General features: G+C 44.8%; 1 protein-coding gene and 1 pseudogene across 1 annotated transcript; both read right to left on the bottom strand.

Annotated features, from left to right (window-relative positions):
* Positions 1-708, bottom strand: LOC136483084 (kafirin PSKR2-like). Its single transcript, XM_066480193.1, has one exon. It carries the CDS (start codon positions 706-708, stop codon positions 1-3), a length of 708 nt encoding a protein of 235 aa, XP_066336290.1.
* A 3672-nt stretch (positions 709-4380) lies between these two features.
* On the bottom strand, positions 4381-5070 carry LOC136481080 (22 kDa alpha-zein 8-like; annotated as a pseudogene).
* Positions 5071-16270: the final 11200 nt, after the last annotated feature.

Here is a 16270-nt window from a genome sequence, read left to right as displayed (position 1 = left end):
CTAGAAGATGGCACCTCCAACGATGGGTTGCTGCCACGACAAGGCAGGTTTCATCAAAGACATCTGGTTGAATGGCAGCAATTGTTGCTGCTGCAGGAAAGCGGCAGCCAATGGGTTAGCCCATGCCAATGGGTTAACTTGTAGCAGCTGCTGTTGCTGATGGTAGGCAGCAGCGGTTGCAACAGCCGACTGGGTAAACGGAAGCGGCAGCTGCTGTTGCAGGTATGCAGCGGCGTTCGCCCCAGCCAGTTGGTTGAATGGAAGTAGCTGTTGCTGTTGCAAGTAGGCGGCAGGGTTCGCCATGGCTAGTTGACTGAGCGCTGGCAGGAACTGTTGTAACTGTTGTTGTTGCAGGTATGCAATGGCATTCGCCGCAGCCAGTGGGTTTGTCGGAAGCAGCTGTTGCAGCTGCAAGTAGGCAGCAGGGTTTGCTATAGATAGTTGACTGAGCGCTGGTAGGAACTGTTGCTGTTGCAGTTGCGCTACGATGGTCTGAACTAGCAGGTGAGCCGAGGATTGCTGTTGCAATTGGGCAATTGGTTGTTCTAAGATGCTCGCCGCGAGCACCTGTTGTAACCTATAGGCCCGCAAAATTGGGTGTTCATACCCCGCAGCAGTAACTGGTGAGCACTGCGGAACGATGAACGCAGTTGCAGCGCTCACCGAAAGAACAAGGAGTGCAAGGAGGGCAAATATCTTGGCGGCCATTGTTGCTAAGATGTGGCTAGTGTGTTTCACTTGGCAAGTTTTTGATTGCTCTCAATGATACGGGTGGTGGATTAGCTATTGATTTGGGGCCTATTTATACAAGTGAGAGCTCATGTATATATGTTCAGATCTCGGATTTTGCCAAAAAAACGGATGAGCTAGAGATGACATGGCACCTAGTCAACTTCGACTTTTAGTTATCATTGGATTATATGGTATGTGTTGGCAAGATAGTGTCCAGTACATGCTATAAAAAAGTGCCCTTTTCTATAGGAGTTCTCTAGATACATGAGGAATGACATACGTGATAACTTCACCTTTACACATGACAAAGCTTTAGCCACATCATATTTGTTCCAGTTTATAGACATGATGAGTATGTGAAGTTGTGACTTGCTCATGTGAATCAACGCCTTTATCAACGGAATTTATTGTAGCATCGTACTCATGGTTGAAGTATACACAGTAGTTATGTGATAAGTTATGAAGCATCGAGTGAACAAATGCTGCAAGACCGTGGCAAATTGAAGTCCCCGTATGTCTAAAATGCATGCACACGCATCTCTACACCAAAAAAATACCGAGGGGTATCGTCAGCGCAAATACTCGCCCCGCTCGACTCTTCTCTCCGTTCCTACATGACTTCATTTCCTATGTACGTCTGTTACCTACTTACCTACGTGACTCAACCTAGATCGAACAAGGGAGTCTAATATACAAATTGGTTACCTATGTACGTCCTTTCCTAGGTATGTCCGTTCATTGTCGCTAGGGGCATCGATCTCCAAGCCGTCGTGGTTGCGCTTATGGTGCTAGAGTCGCCCGAGTTGATGTACAGCATCGGCCATGGGCGGTTTGTTGCGCCTGGCCAGGCTCACGGGTGCCGCGCGCACCAGCGCCGCACAGGGCCACATGCACCAAGCCGAACGTCGGCCGAGCCGGGCTGTCCTTTGCGCCGTCGCCGGGTGCCATGCTGCTGGCAGCTCCGGTGACATCCCGTAGGGTGCCATTCCGCTGGCAGCTCCTGCGACCAAGACGTCGAGAGTCCGGCCAGGCGCATTGCGCAGTTCCTTGCACCACTTTCGCGCACGCGTGCGCGCAGCAGTGAACACCGGACCAGCGGTGCCCGTGCTCTGCTCTGCTTTGCTCTTTCATTTCCAAAAGTTGATTTTACATCAATGTAATACATGAAGATGAATATGTCAGCGAAACAAGCACGCTTGGTGTCCCAGAGAATAATAATTAGAGAATAATTTTTGCGTGCACTATGATTTTGCAGTGTGTCCTTATGCTACGACCACTGCTCTGCATGGCGATGCTGGGGTCTTACGTCTTATAGAAGATTCATGTGTTGGGGTTAAGGGTTAATTAGAGAAGTGAAAAAGCCCTTGGGTTTAGAAATAATTTAGGGTTTCCAATAAAAAATATTTAATAGCCGTGTGGGAAAAAATTCAAGGCCTCCATGCAATGCACGGGCATATATCTAGTAGAATATAAAAAATTGGCATGCTTATTACTATCTTGGCCACTGCCACACACTCCCTTTGTTCTGGATTACAATTCACTTTATTTTTGTGTAAATGCAAGCTTGTCAAACTTTGAAAAAGTTTTAAATAAATTTCGACAACAAAAATGCACTATCAAGACATATGCATTGAAGAATTCAATGAAACAAACTTGATGTTCAAGATTTTTAGTAATTTTTCTAGGAAATATATCAAAGTTAGGTAAGATTACCTTAGGGAAAAGCTAGAGCAAGTAATAAACTAGAGCGGAGGGCGTATATGTTGAACTCTACCTCTTGATTCAAATAGATGTACATCTAATTTTCAATAAACTCATACTTAAATTGTTTCCGTATAGTTTGGAGAATGATTAGTTTCATGCCACTTTTGTTCCTTCCACCATCTACGATATGAATCTTCCCTTCAATATACAGATGAAGAGGATCATGGCCAACCTCCTAGCTGTCCGAAAAAAAGTCGTTTGGGCTCAAAGGCATAGATCCATTCAAGAAAAAAAAACATGATCATTAACATAAACCTTGCTCAGCTATGCTGCAAAAACTCAAGATAAAGGAGACTAAGATGGGGGTTGCATTGATTTTAGGCGAAAAAGACTCGAAGTTCCATGACAACGCACTCGTTCATATTCGTTTTAACTAGAACAGTGAGCACATAGGTACACATATTTAATTCCGTGGATTCGACACAAAGATATTTCAGATTTCCCTACACACGACCTGAATCTAGTCTAAAACAATCTCAGTAACATTGGGATAAGAACCTTAATCTCTAGGACAGGACATTATTTTTAGGCTAAGGAAATTCAATATGGCTAAAAACATTTAAAAATAATAGCTTCTGATGATACATAATCAGAGCGAGACCAACAAAATCTTCATAGCTTCATTTACTATGCCTTGTTCATTTACAAAGGAATGTATTTCATGATTCTATAATAATTTGCTTTATGGGTGCTCAAATAGATATGATAAGATATCTGTTCTACTTTTATATAACATGTGAGTTAAGGTTACATTGATTCTAGTGTTATGAGCTACCCCTAGTAAACCGTCATGTCAGTAGTAAACTTCTGGATTTGTTTAGTTTTAAGATTTTATAACATGAACTTTTTCGTATTCTACACATAGATGAAAACTGCAATCCATTGGACTAGGCTAGGTGTCAGAATAGCACTCCAAATGGGTTCTCTCTCTACAGAGAACTGTATGGCAGTGGACGGTTAGTACTTTAATCTCGGGACGTTACTTTTGGGTTTTGATAGCCCCACTCTAAATCATATTTTAGTCGGTGCAGTGCCCATCAGCAAAGATCCCATCTTTGGTAATGCTGCCAAGCAGAAAAGTGAGCTACCGTGTTGAGTAGCCAATTTGACGCAAGTTTGGTGTCCCTCTGTAAAAATTTGCTCTAACATATTCGTGGGATGTTAAACTTCACGTTGATCTAATTCAAAGAACTGCACTTAGGCCCCCCTCTCATGAAACGGCTCTACTGCAGTGGATGGCAGTTTGGCCTCGAGTTTTATACTTTGTTGTTATATATGTACTTCAAAATTGTTACTAATAGGGTCTAGTTGATTTATTGCCCTTGGCCTTGTCAAGTTCATGGGCTCTGATTATTTCCATATTTTTCTACAATATTATGTCGTCTTACACAATTTTGCTCCAAGATAAAAACACATGCACCAAATATTTATTAGAAACAATAATTAAGAGGTGTGACTTTGCATACCAGCTTTGCACGCACAAATACGTTTACTCATGAACTTCTTTTATGTTTTCCGACTTGAAAGACAATGGTCAAAGCATATGTGCCCATGACTTTCTTAAAACAACATACAATAGATGCAAGTACTCAACTACACTCACATACAGTCGCATCTATCTTATGAACACCCACGCACACAGCCAAATGAGACCATTCAAGAGGTCATGCTGGCACATCTTGATATTGATGATGTAATGTGGTATTGTCTACGTATTAATCAAGCATGTGGATGTAGTTATGATTCAATATTTTTCAATTGATTATGTAGAGAGAAAAATTAAGGAATAGACTCAGATAAATCTCAATCAATGTGTTGATTATTTCTGGGAAGTTGCACACGACGACACAAGAACATTGTTATCAAGTACAACTCATTTGTATTCTAGAAGATGGCACCTCCAACGATGGGTTGCTGCCACGACAAGGCAGGGTTCATCAAAGACATCTGGTTGAATGGCAGCAATTGTTGCTGCTGCAGGAAAGCGGCAGCCAATGGGTTAGCTGGTAGCAGCTGCTATTGCTGATGGTAGGCAACAGCGGTTGCAATAGCCGACTGGGTAAACAGAAGTGGCTGCTGCTGTTGTAGGTATGCAGCGGCGTTCGCCCCAGCCAGTTGGTTGAATGGAAGTAGCTGTTGCTGTTGCTAGTAGGCGGCAGGGTTCGCCAAGGATAGTTGACTGAGCGCTGGCAGGAACTGTTGTAACTGTTGTTGTTGAGGGTATGCAATGGCATTCGCCGTAGCCAAGGGGTTTGTAGGAAGCAGCTGTTGGAGCTGCAAGTAGGCGGTAGGGTTTGCCACAGATGGTTGACTGAGCGCTGGTAGGAACTGTTGCTGTTGCAGTTGCGCTACGATGGTCTGAACTAGTAGGTGAGCCGAGGATTGCTGTTGCAATTGGGCAATTGGTTGTTCTACGATGCTTGCCGCGAGCACCTGTTGTAACCTATAGGCCCGCACAATTGGGTGTTCATACCCCGCAGCAGTAACTGGTGAGCACTGTGGAATGATGAACGCAGTTGCAGCGCTCACCGAAAGAGCAAGGAGTGCAAGGAGGGCAAATATCTTGGCGGCCATTGTTGCTAAGATGTGGCTAGTGCGTTTCACTTGGCAAGTTTTTGATTGCTCTCAATGATACAGGTGGTGGATTAGCTATTGATTTGGGGCCTATTTATACATGTGAGAGCTCATGTATATATGTTCAGATCTCGGATTTTGCCAAAAAACGGATGAGCTAGAGATGACATGGCACCTAGTCAACTTCGACTTTTAGTTATCGTTGGATTATATGGTATGTGTTGGCAAGATAGTGTCCACTACATGCTAGAAAAAAGTGCCCTTTTCTATAGGAGTTCTCTAGATACATGAGGAATGACATACGTGATAACTTCACCTTTACACATGACAAAGCTTTAGCCACATCATATTTGTTCCACTTTATAGACATGATGAGTATGTGAAGTTATGACTTGCTCATGTGAATCAACGCCTTTCTCAACGGAATTTATTGTAGCATCGTACTCATGGTTGAAGTATACACAGTAGTTTCTATCTAAAATAGATAACACTTGAATCCTTGAAATAGTAGTTTCCGTCTGAAACGGATGAACTTGGATCCTTAGCATTTACCGGTAAAGCCAAGCAAGTGGGGTCAACACCTACTCATTGGAACCTGAACATAAGAACAAAATTGCACCTCAGGATAAACCAACACTAGAATTGAATGTACAAGAAATCAGGAAACTTGAACTTGAATATAAAAACCAAATTGCACATCCGGATCGACCGAAACAGGAATCGAATTTAAAGGAACACTCAGAACTTGAATCATATAGCACATGAAACAATTGAATCAATTTAAAACTCAATCAATAGGAATAATGACGGACTAGGGTCCTAGGGGTTCCCCATGTGGGTACTACCTAGACGGGCCCTCGGATGGCCCATGATCTGTTGAAGGACGCGAGACAAGGTGGCGTGGACTTCAGGCTATTCCAAATCAACTTAATTGATTTACTATGAAAGCTAGATTCTGTAATAGGACTAGGACTCTTCTCTTGTAACCGACTAGGACTAGATATGCGCCCTTACCCTCTCCCCTATATAAAGAGAGGGACGGTGCTCCCCCTTGTAACCCTAACAATCAGACAATCAATCCAACACAAATGGCTACACGCCGACTGGATGTAAAGGCTATTACTCGACAAGAGGGCCCGAACCAGTATAAATCGTTCGTCTATTTGTATTTACTGTCGAGTTTTGTGTACGTTGAAGCCCTTCGAACATCGTCCTGGGTAACCCCGTGATGAGTTGCCTATCATCAAACATCGACAGCTGGCGCGCTAGGTAGGGGGCTTTCGGCAACTTCGCGATCGAGAGCTCGGCGGACCTCGATGACATGATTTTCTCGGCGGGAATCACCTTCATCTTCGGCTCCTAGATCTACAAGGTAGACAACAACGACAAGCTCCTAAGTCATCTCATGGAGATCCCGGGACCTCAAGCTTCACCAAATGTCTAGACGACCACATTGGAACAACTCGCCGAGAAGTTTTTGCACCTCTCAATTTCTGATTCAACTCGAACTCAGGAGGTCACCATCAACCATGACTCCTGCTTGGACATGTCACCTTTGTCTAGGCTGGAGACCCCATCTGAAGTCCAACTCGAAGACCCTATTCATTTTCCACTCGGCCTCAAGAATTCAGCTTCAATCTATCAAGATACGATCAGCTACCTTGTGTAGTCTGAGCAAGAGATCCCTCTTGCAGGTGCCTAGAGAGGATTGGTTCTATCCATCACACCCAAAGGAGGAATTGTCCAATGGCTGGGTGCTCGACCTGACACTTCTTTAATAGATCCATCTGGTCTAGTCGGCATGGTGGAGCTCTTGCCTTATTAGGATGGCAACACTCTTCTAGCGGACAACAACGATCTTGATTCTACAAAGATCTTGGATATTGCGACGACTACAGAATCTAGAACTCACTCGGCCATGAGGCACTATAGAGAAGTCTTCATGGCTAGGAAACCACCCCCACCCTAGATCCCTATGCCTTACCCACTAGATATCCAAGATGGAGAGGAAGCCTTGTTCGACATCTCCCTGGCACTACGCCACCTAACAGAGAAATCGACGAGCAGAGGACAGATAGGGAAAAGAAAAACAAAGCTCGATAGGCTCAGCGCAACCGCGCCCAACACAGTAGGGAAGAGTGGCAGCAGTATCAATCAGCTTGTCAAGACGTTGAATGACGACGCTTGGCTGCAGAGGCAGCATATGAACAATGTCTACGAGATGAAGAAGCAGAACGACAATGAAAAGACCATGATGCCATTAGAGCTTCCGCATCACACAACCTTGAGCCTAAGTTCATGGAAGTAGCTAGCCATAGGGTCTTTACCATGCTCTACGCCAATGTCTATGCCCTAGTAGAAGACATGGCGGCCATAGAAAACCCTACTCCAGATCAGCAACGACTTAAAGTCATTTTGGAATCAACAGCCCTTCAAATGCAGGCTGCAAAAGCGACATCTCAAGCTAACCCTTCCCGAGGACCAGAGGCGCGGGCACCAGCCCACTCTCATCTTGGACCGCAGGGTAACCAAGGAGAAGAATAGCGAGTACCATCCCACTCCTATCTAGGGCCATAGGTTAACCAGAACAGGAATCAGGGTGCCACGCAGTCGGCCTATCATGGGCACCAGTATAGCAATAGGGAAGGCAGAGGCGAGTCTGAGTATAGAGAGGCTGGTATCTCGCTGGACAGGTTCCCATGTTTCTCTAACAGACTACTCTCTGTTCGGCTTCCCTACAAGTTTAAGTCGTCCAACCATACCAAGTACAACGGGAAGACAGAACCCAACCAATGGTTGCACATCTTCTCTCAATCCATCGAGTTGGCAGGTGGCGATGACATCAAAGTATTGTATTTTCCCATGGCACTCGACACTGTGCCTCTCACCTAGTTTGATAGACTATGAGCCCGCTCCATCGATACTTGGGGATAGCTTAAGCGCAAATTCTATGAAAAATTTTGCGGCGTCCTCACCCACCCAAGTACTCGGAACAAGCTTAGAACTTGCAAACAGAAACTAGATGAATCCATCCAGCAATATTATCACTGCCTTGCTGAAATACGAGCCCAAGTCTTTAAAATCACAAACAGGGAGGTGATAGATCACTTCGCCAATGGGATCAAATACAAGTGGAAGATTGAAAAGTTCTACGATGATAATCCAGAGATCGACGAAGAATTCAAGTGAACAGTACATAAGATGATTGCATCTGAAGAATGTACCAGCGAACGATTCCCACGTGGCCCACAAGACAAAGGTTATGACCCCAGAAGCAATCAGGGTGGACAATCCGCCAGAAAGAGAGGACCTGACAACACCCTTGCTTCCATGGATAGGTCTAAGAAGTCTAACAAGAATAATAATTGTTCGAAGACCTCAAGAATTTACCCTGCCCTTTCCACAAGAATGCCAAGCACACGGCGGCAGACTGCAGACAACTCCAAGAACTGGGTTTCTATGCCAAAAGCAACAAAGGCAAGGGTAAAGCTGATAACAACAAAGATGGAGACGACAACGCTGACCCTGGCTTTCAATAGTCCAAGGGCCAAATTGCAGTAATCTTTGCTGGGCTACCAAATTCATCAAACAAGCGCTTAGGGAAGTTGGCTCTTTGGGACATCATGGCAGGAGAACCCTCAACACCAAAATATCTTAATTGGTCCGAGTACCCGATCCAGTTTTCTAGAAAAGATCAATGGACTAGCATGACTAATGTCGGCCACTATCCACTCGTCCTGGGTCCAACAATAGCCGGCATGACAGTCCCTAAGGTCATGATCGATTGTGGCGCAACATTGAATATAATATTTGCAGATACACTAAAGAAGATAGGTCTGGACTTTACCAGCCTACTCACCCCCATGACGTCCCATTTTACGAGATAGTACCTGGTAAGGCTGCCATGCCACTCGGACAGATCATGCTCCTGGTAACGTTTGGCAACCCAAACAATTTCTGAATGGAGTTCATCAAGTTTGAGGTGGCTGATTTCGAATCATCATACCATGCTATCTTCGGTCGACCTGCTTTGGCCATGTTTATGGCCATACCACATTACCCATACCTCTTGCTCAAGATGTCGGGTCCCAATGGCCTACTTTCCTTTCGAGGTGACCTCAATCGCTCATATGACTGTGACATGGAAGCCATCTAGATTGCAGCCAGAACACAGCAAGTCTATGAAGCACAGGAGATCACCAATATTGCATAGCAGACTAAGCCGGAAGACACAGAGATTTCAACTAAGACAGGAGTCATTGCCCCACCCTCTAAGACGGATACCATCGAGATTGATCTGGGTACTGGTGATCCCTCTAAGACGTCTATCATCAGCGCCCACCTCTCTAATGAATAGGAACTCATGCTCACCAACTTCCTCAGAGAAAACAAGGATATCTTTGCATGGAATCCGACTGATATGCCGGTTGTTCTGAGAGAGTTGGCTGAGCACAAATTGGATTTAAATCCTAGCTCAATGCCAGTTAAGCAACACCTACGGCGGTCCTCACCTGATAAGAAAGCGGCCATCAAGAAGGAAATCACCAAGCTATTGGCAGCCGGGTTCATTAGGGAAATTCTTCACCCTGACTGGCTAGCCAATCCAGTACTCGTCCAGAAGAAGAACTCGAAAGAGTGGCGCATGTGCGTCGACTACACAGATCTCAACAAGCACTACCTGAAGGATCCCTTCGACTTACCTCGCATTGATCACATAGTAGACTCCACGACCAGGTCAGTTCTTTTATCCTTCCTTGATTGCTACTTGGGATACCATCAGATTGCCTTCCATAAAGAAGATCAGAGCAAGACATCCTTCATCACTCTGTTTGGTGCCTATTGTTACATGACCATGTCCTTTGGGTTCAAAAACGCTAGGACAACCTATCAGCGGGCTATCGAGGCATGTTTAAGCGAATAGATCGGTCATAATGTAGAAGCCTACATGGATGATGTCGTCATCAAGACCAAGGATCCCTCTACTCTGATCGTAGACCTGAAGCAAACTTTTGACAATCTTCATGAGTACAAGTGGAAGATTAACCCAAACAAGTGTGTGTTTGAAGTTCCTTCTGGACAGCTATTGGGTTTCCTCGTGAGCCATCAGGGTATCAAAGCTAGCACGAAACAGATTCAAGCAATCACTCAAATGACTCAACCTCACCATGTCAAAGATGTTTAGAAATTGACAGGGTGCATGGTGGCCCTCAATCGTTTTATCTCGTGACTCGAGGAGAAAAGTTTGCCCTTCTTTAAGTTGTTGAAAAAGAGGGGCAAGTTTGAGTGGACAACCGAAGCTGATGAAGCCTTCTAGAAGCTCAAAGAATACCTGTCCACCTCTCCAATTCTTACTCCACTCGAGAAGCACGAACCACTCTTACTTTACATTGTAGCTACTACTATGGTAGTCAGCACGGGAATAGTCATGGAGCGGGCTGAAGAAGGGCACGTATATAAGGTACAATGACCTATCTACTATATTAGCGAGGTGCTGTCAGAATCCAAGGTCAAGTACCCGCATGTGAAAAAACTCCTCTATGCCCTTTTGTTTACTTCATGCAAGCTACACCACTACTTTGACGAACATAAGGTAACAATGGTATCAGACTTCCCACTTGGCGATGTCTTACGCAATCGGGATGCAACAGGACACATATCCAAGTGGTCAGTTGAATTTGGAGCTCAGAACATTGAGTTCGTCTCCCACAAAGCTATCAAATCTCAAGCCTTGGCTGATTTCATAGCCGAGTGGACCGAAGCCCAGCAGCCTACTCCAATACTTATTCTCGACCATTGGAAAATGTATTTCGATGGTTCCCTCAAGCAGGGAGGTGCAGGCACTGGCGTTCTCTTCATATCTCCAAATGGAAAACAGCTTAAATATATCCTACAAATACTTTGGCCTGCTACCAACAATGAAGCCGAGTACGAGGTCCTCCTGTACGGCCTCCGAGTAGCAGTCTCACTTGGCATCAAGCGTTTACTCATCTATGGAGACTCCTCGGTGGTCATCAACTAGGTTAACAAGGATTGGGACTGCACCAAGAAAACCATGGACGCTTACTGCGCAGAAGTCCGTAAACTTGAGAAACACTTCCCAGGTCTAGAAATCCTCCATGTTATGCGAGATCTCAACATTACAACTGATATTTTGGACAAATTGGGATCAGATAGAGCCCAGGTACCCCCTAATGTGTTTATTTAGGAACTCCAAGTCCCTTCAATCAAGCAAGAGGCCTCCACACCCACCAGTACTCCAACTCCTGATGTCTAGGTACTAGTGGTCAACCCGGCATGGACGCAAGTATTTACTGATTACATCCAAGATCACAAGTTGCCCGACAACAAAGTAGAAGCAGAGCAGATCACACGTAGAAGTAAGAATTACGTCTTAGTCGGAGACAAGCTCTACCAATGGGGCGCATCATCTGGTGTTCTCCTCAAGTGCATTACACCTGAAGAAGGGCAATAGATCTTGGAGGAAATCTACTCCGGGTGCTGTGGTAATCACGTAGCCTCTAGGACTTTAGTCAGCAAGGCTTTCAGATCTGGGTACTATTGGCCTACAACATTGAAAGACGTTGAAGAGCTAGTGTGACGCTACAAGGGTTGTCAGTTCTTCGCTAAACAATCCCACATCCTAGCTCACAACCTTATCTGCATCCCTCCATCATGGCCTTTTTCATGCTGGGAGCTCAACATGGTTGGACCCCTCAAACAAGCACCGGGTGGTTTCGAGTACATCTACATGGCTATTGATAAGTTTACCAACTGGATAGAATACAAGCCACTCATCAAGTTCAATGCTACAAAGGCAGTCAAGTTCATGCAAGACATTATGTATCGGTTTGGTATGCCCAATCGAATCATTACAGATCTTGGCTCACCATTTATAGCTATTGAGTTTAGAAGTTGGGCTAAAGATTGTGGCATCAGCATTTACTATGCTTCCGTAGCCCATCCTCCAGCGAATAGCCAAGTAGGGCAGGCTAATGGGCTACTCCTAGCCGAATTAAAGCCTAGGCTATTTGACGAACTTAAAGACTACGTCGGCAAGTGGATATACGAGTTACCCAAGGTGGTTTGGGGATTATGCACTCAACAAAGCAGAGCGACAGGGTACTCACCCTTTTTCCTGGTTTATGGCTCAGAGGCCATCTTACCAGCAGATTTGATATGGAACTCTCCCAGGATATGAAACCCGGCGGCTAGAAATTGATAGTGCTGAAGAAATTAAGCTTAACGCACTCTTCCAGTCTGCCAGGTACCTACAAAGGCCTATGACATCACTACGACAAGAACGTGTGCCCTCATACCTTTCAAGTCAGAGATCTAGTTCTGAAACGTATCCCAAATACCTCAGGACTCCACAAGCTACTCAGCCCTTGGGAAGGCCCTTTCATCGTCTCCAAAGTTACCCGGCCAGGTTCCTTCGAGTTAATCACAGGGGACGGCGATCCCATGCCTAATTCCTGGAATATCAACCATGTACAGAGATTCTATGCTTAATATTATTAAGTAGTTTTCTTGTTTAAGTAAATTCAGTGTCCTAGCATCTGTACTTAAGATTCTTTATTAATATATAATCAATGTTCTTTGCTAAATGAATCTATCTTTTTACATTTTACACAACTTTTTAGTTGTCCCTCTTTGTTAAAGTTTTTGTTACGTCATATATGAGATATACAACTGACTACTTGCGCGGCTACACATCTCTCAATATGATAAATATACTCGACACACAGTTCTCGTTCTGTATACCGAGTACTAAGCTATGTTTCATGAGATACGCCTCCTACCCGGATGGCTTACATCTCCTTGGCCGAGAGCCAATTACCGACATTTAGTTTAACTATTGCATGTCGTCCGGGGTAGGGTGATTCCTAGAATCCAGTACCCTGATTTGTTGGCTACGGGACAGGATCCTAACAACAAACAATCATCACATATGTTCCTTGAACAAGTGACTTCAAGCACTTAACATCAACAGAAGGGTCCAACATGATTTTAATCATAGCGACTACATTGATCACCTTTTTACTCGACTACTCAGTCTTACGCGCCTTTCTAAAGGACTTAGCAAGACAAATTTATAGCCTAAACAGACTACAGTCTTACTTGAAAGATTCCCAAGTCTAAACGATTTGAAAAACCTGTCTTAGGTGCTTAACTACCCGGACAAGATGGATCATATTCACAGCATACATGCTAAGTTTTGTCATTAAACTAACAAGCTTACATAAGAAAAAGAACATTGTTTCTTACAATGTGCCTACCCGACCCATGTGCTCAACAAGTTTTTTCAAACTTACACAACCTATTCATCAGGCTTCTCAATCCTAAGGTCTAGTTCATCAGTTATGGTGGTGGCGAGTCCGTCAAGTTCCTCCTTAGCTCTTTCCATGGTAGCATGATGGCCCTCATCGTCATAGTCCGTGGTTATCTACTGGAGATCGACAGTCGGGTATAGCACTCGGAGTGTAACGAGTATAGTCCAGACATAGACCTTGGCGGCTCCGCGCACATAGCTTTCAAAGCGGTTGGGGATATCTTTTACTATATCTCCCCACCTCTTTTCACTATCTTTTGGCTTACGGAAGAGGAGGGCGAGTGGCTTCATGCTTTCCAAAGCATGCTTCGCTCCGACTACGCTCTCTCCAGTTGAGCCTTCATGTCATTCACTGACTTCAGAGCCTACATCAAATCATGATTAGCTCCTCACTTTATCACCTTAGCTCGAGCGAGTTCTTCACTTGCACATTTAGTTAGTTCTTTAGTTTGGTTGTGCTTCATTCTCAGGGCTTCAATCAACTTCTTCACCTCGCCCTCCAACCGCCGGGTTCTGATCCGCTCTTCTGCAAAAAGGACGACAAATGATCATCATTATGATCACTGACTACTACGTGTCATGAGCTACAGAGAAGTCATACAGTTCTTTTACCTTTTAGCTTGGTATCAAAGAGCTTGGCCTTCTCCATCATCTTCAACAAAGAGTAAAAGGCATCGCTTTTTCTTGTTTCAGCGGCTGCTTTTTGGTGCTCGGCTTTACCAATCTGAGAACGGAGGATACAAAGGGCTTCTTCATGGCGCTTCTATGTAGATTCCCACTCGGCCTCCTTATGGGCCTGCTCCTCCTTCAGCCTGGTGAGCTTTCCCTGGATCTTTTGGACCTCGGTAGAAGTCTTTAGCTCTGCGCCCTGAGCATACGACTGTTCTCGGAATAAGAATTTGGAAGTTTATTATAGCAGGAAATGACAAAATGTGTTTACTTACCCTCAACTAGCCATCGAAGGTAGAAGCTTGGTCCAGCAGCTCGGACCATGACCTCATCAACCCAGCAAACCCTGGGCTATATGCCTAGAGCTAGGAACCCGGTCCAGTAACTAGAATGACGTCACCCTCCTCTGCTTGCTAGGCACTTGTCACCGGTGCTTCTGGAGCAAGAGTACTCGGTGCAGCAACGCTTTGGTCATCCCTTGTGCTTTGCACTCCCTCATCAGAAGTAGCCTCCGCAGGCTCTGGCCCTAACGGCTGGTGTACTTCATCTCCAATAGGCGCTGCTACCTATGGCTGGGGCACCTCCACCCTCTCCATAGTACCTGGTTGCCTGGGTGGAGACACATGCCCACTTAAATAACCTTTTTCCACCCGGTCACCCTCAGTTCATGGGTTCTCTTGAACCCGGGGCTCCTCACTCTGTGCCTGGGTACTTTGTGCCTATTGTACCCTAAAATAAGTAGGAGACAAGTGATGTCCTAAGAACAAAAGTAACATACAGAGGAATTTTTTGACACTTACTTGGCACTGGATCTCTTCTTCAGGGTGGGCTTGCCTAGCGACATCCCACTAAGCAATCGACCTAGCCCTAGACTCGACACTGATGCTAATAGTACTGAGTCTTCTAGGTGACTAGCAGTACTAGCATCCTATCCAAGTGTGATTCCATTACCCTGAGTTGGCACTCCGGTGCTCAACAGATCTGGTGGCGGCATCCTGCCAAGAGCAGTTCAACGTCACCAAATACATCTATGACAAACTTTAGTAATAGAATTTTACTCAAAAAATATACTTACTGTCAGATGGAAAACGAGGTGTCTTCCTCCTCCTCTTCCACCTATTCCTCAATAGCCTCATCTGAGAGTAACTATTCACAACTTGGATTCAAGACAAGATATAATTCAGACCACACGGAGATAATTCAGACATCTTTTACCTGGTCTCAGTGTACAAGACTGACGGGGCCTCTTTGGTTTCGGCCCACTCGCACTGGCAGCGACGTCGGCCTCCAGGGACCGATTCCCGCTCGTGGCTGCCTCCCCAGCACTTAGGTCAACATGGACCATGAAATCGTTCGGGTTCCCCGAGTTGCTGTCACCCTCTGGCTCTGTTGACACAAAATGTGATGCACTGTGCCTCACACACAGCAAGCCGAAAAGCGTAGCTTCAATCGGGTTCCCGGGTGCTTCGTTATCAGGAAGCGTGCCAGTCAGTTTGACCTGAAAACTAACAAGGGATAAAACAATTAAATGTCAAACCGGAACATGTCGGGTAATACCAGACAGTTCCACATATACGGCCCTGAAGCCACTTACAACGACATACAGCTATAGAGAGCTGTCTGCCAATGAGTTCATAAACCGTTCGGCTAATGATAAGATGAATGTACATGGAGACCTGATTGCCGAATATACGTACATGGGAAGACATGTTTGAACAAGTGAAATTAATTATGAGTTAATGCATAACCAAGCTCGGCAATCTAGCCGAGTTGGGGTCCATGAAGCAGGAACGTGCAAATAAATACACTCAAGCTAATCTAAAACCTGCATCTACCGCACGACACCTAGTTTCGTCAAAGCTTAAACGTAGTTAAAATACACGAACCCACGACATGTGACAATCTAGATCAAAATAATTCAGCCATTACGAGCGCATTATCTATTTGCGAAGGTAATACGAAAATAATGATCATTGAAGCGCGAATAAAACCATAAGAGAGGGCCGAACAATATTGATCTAGATTGGGCAGAAGTGTGTTACAAATATATAAAATATTTAAAAACATGCAAACACTGGATAACTTAATGAATCTATTTAGATTTGCCATATCTAATAGAGCCGATAACTATCTTGCTTTCACTAAGCGTATTGAGCAAACGCCTGCCGCACGGTATTTACTCATAAGCAAAGCATAAGCAAA

This window comes from Miscanthus floridulus, chromosome 9, assembly GCF_019320115.1.
Source record: "Miscanthus floridulus cultivar M001 chromosome 9, ASM1932011v1, whole genome shotgun sequence".
Lineage (NCBI taxonomy): Eukaryota > Viridiplantae > Streptophyta > Magnoliopsida > Poales > Poaceae > Miscanthus > Miscanthus floridulus.
Note: the sequence above shows the minus strand (reverse complement) of the source record. Positions and strands in the feature narration are given on the sequence as shown.

Coding starts and splice junctions, on each gene's coding strand:
- LOC136483084 (XM_066480193.1), bottom strand. CDS start 708: ATGGCCGCCAAGATATTTGCCCTCCTTGCACTCCTTGTTCTTTCGGTG.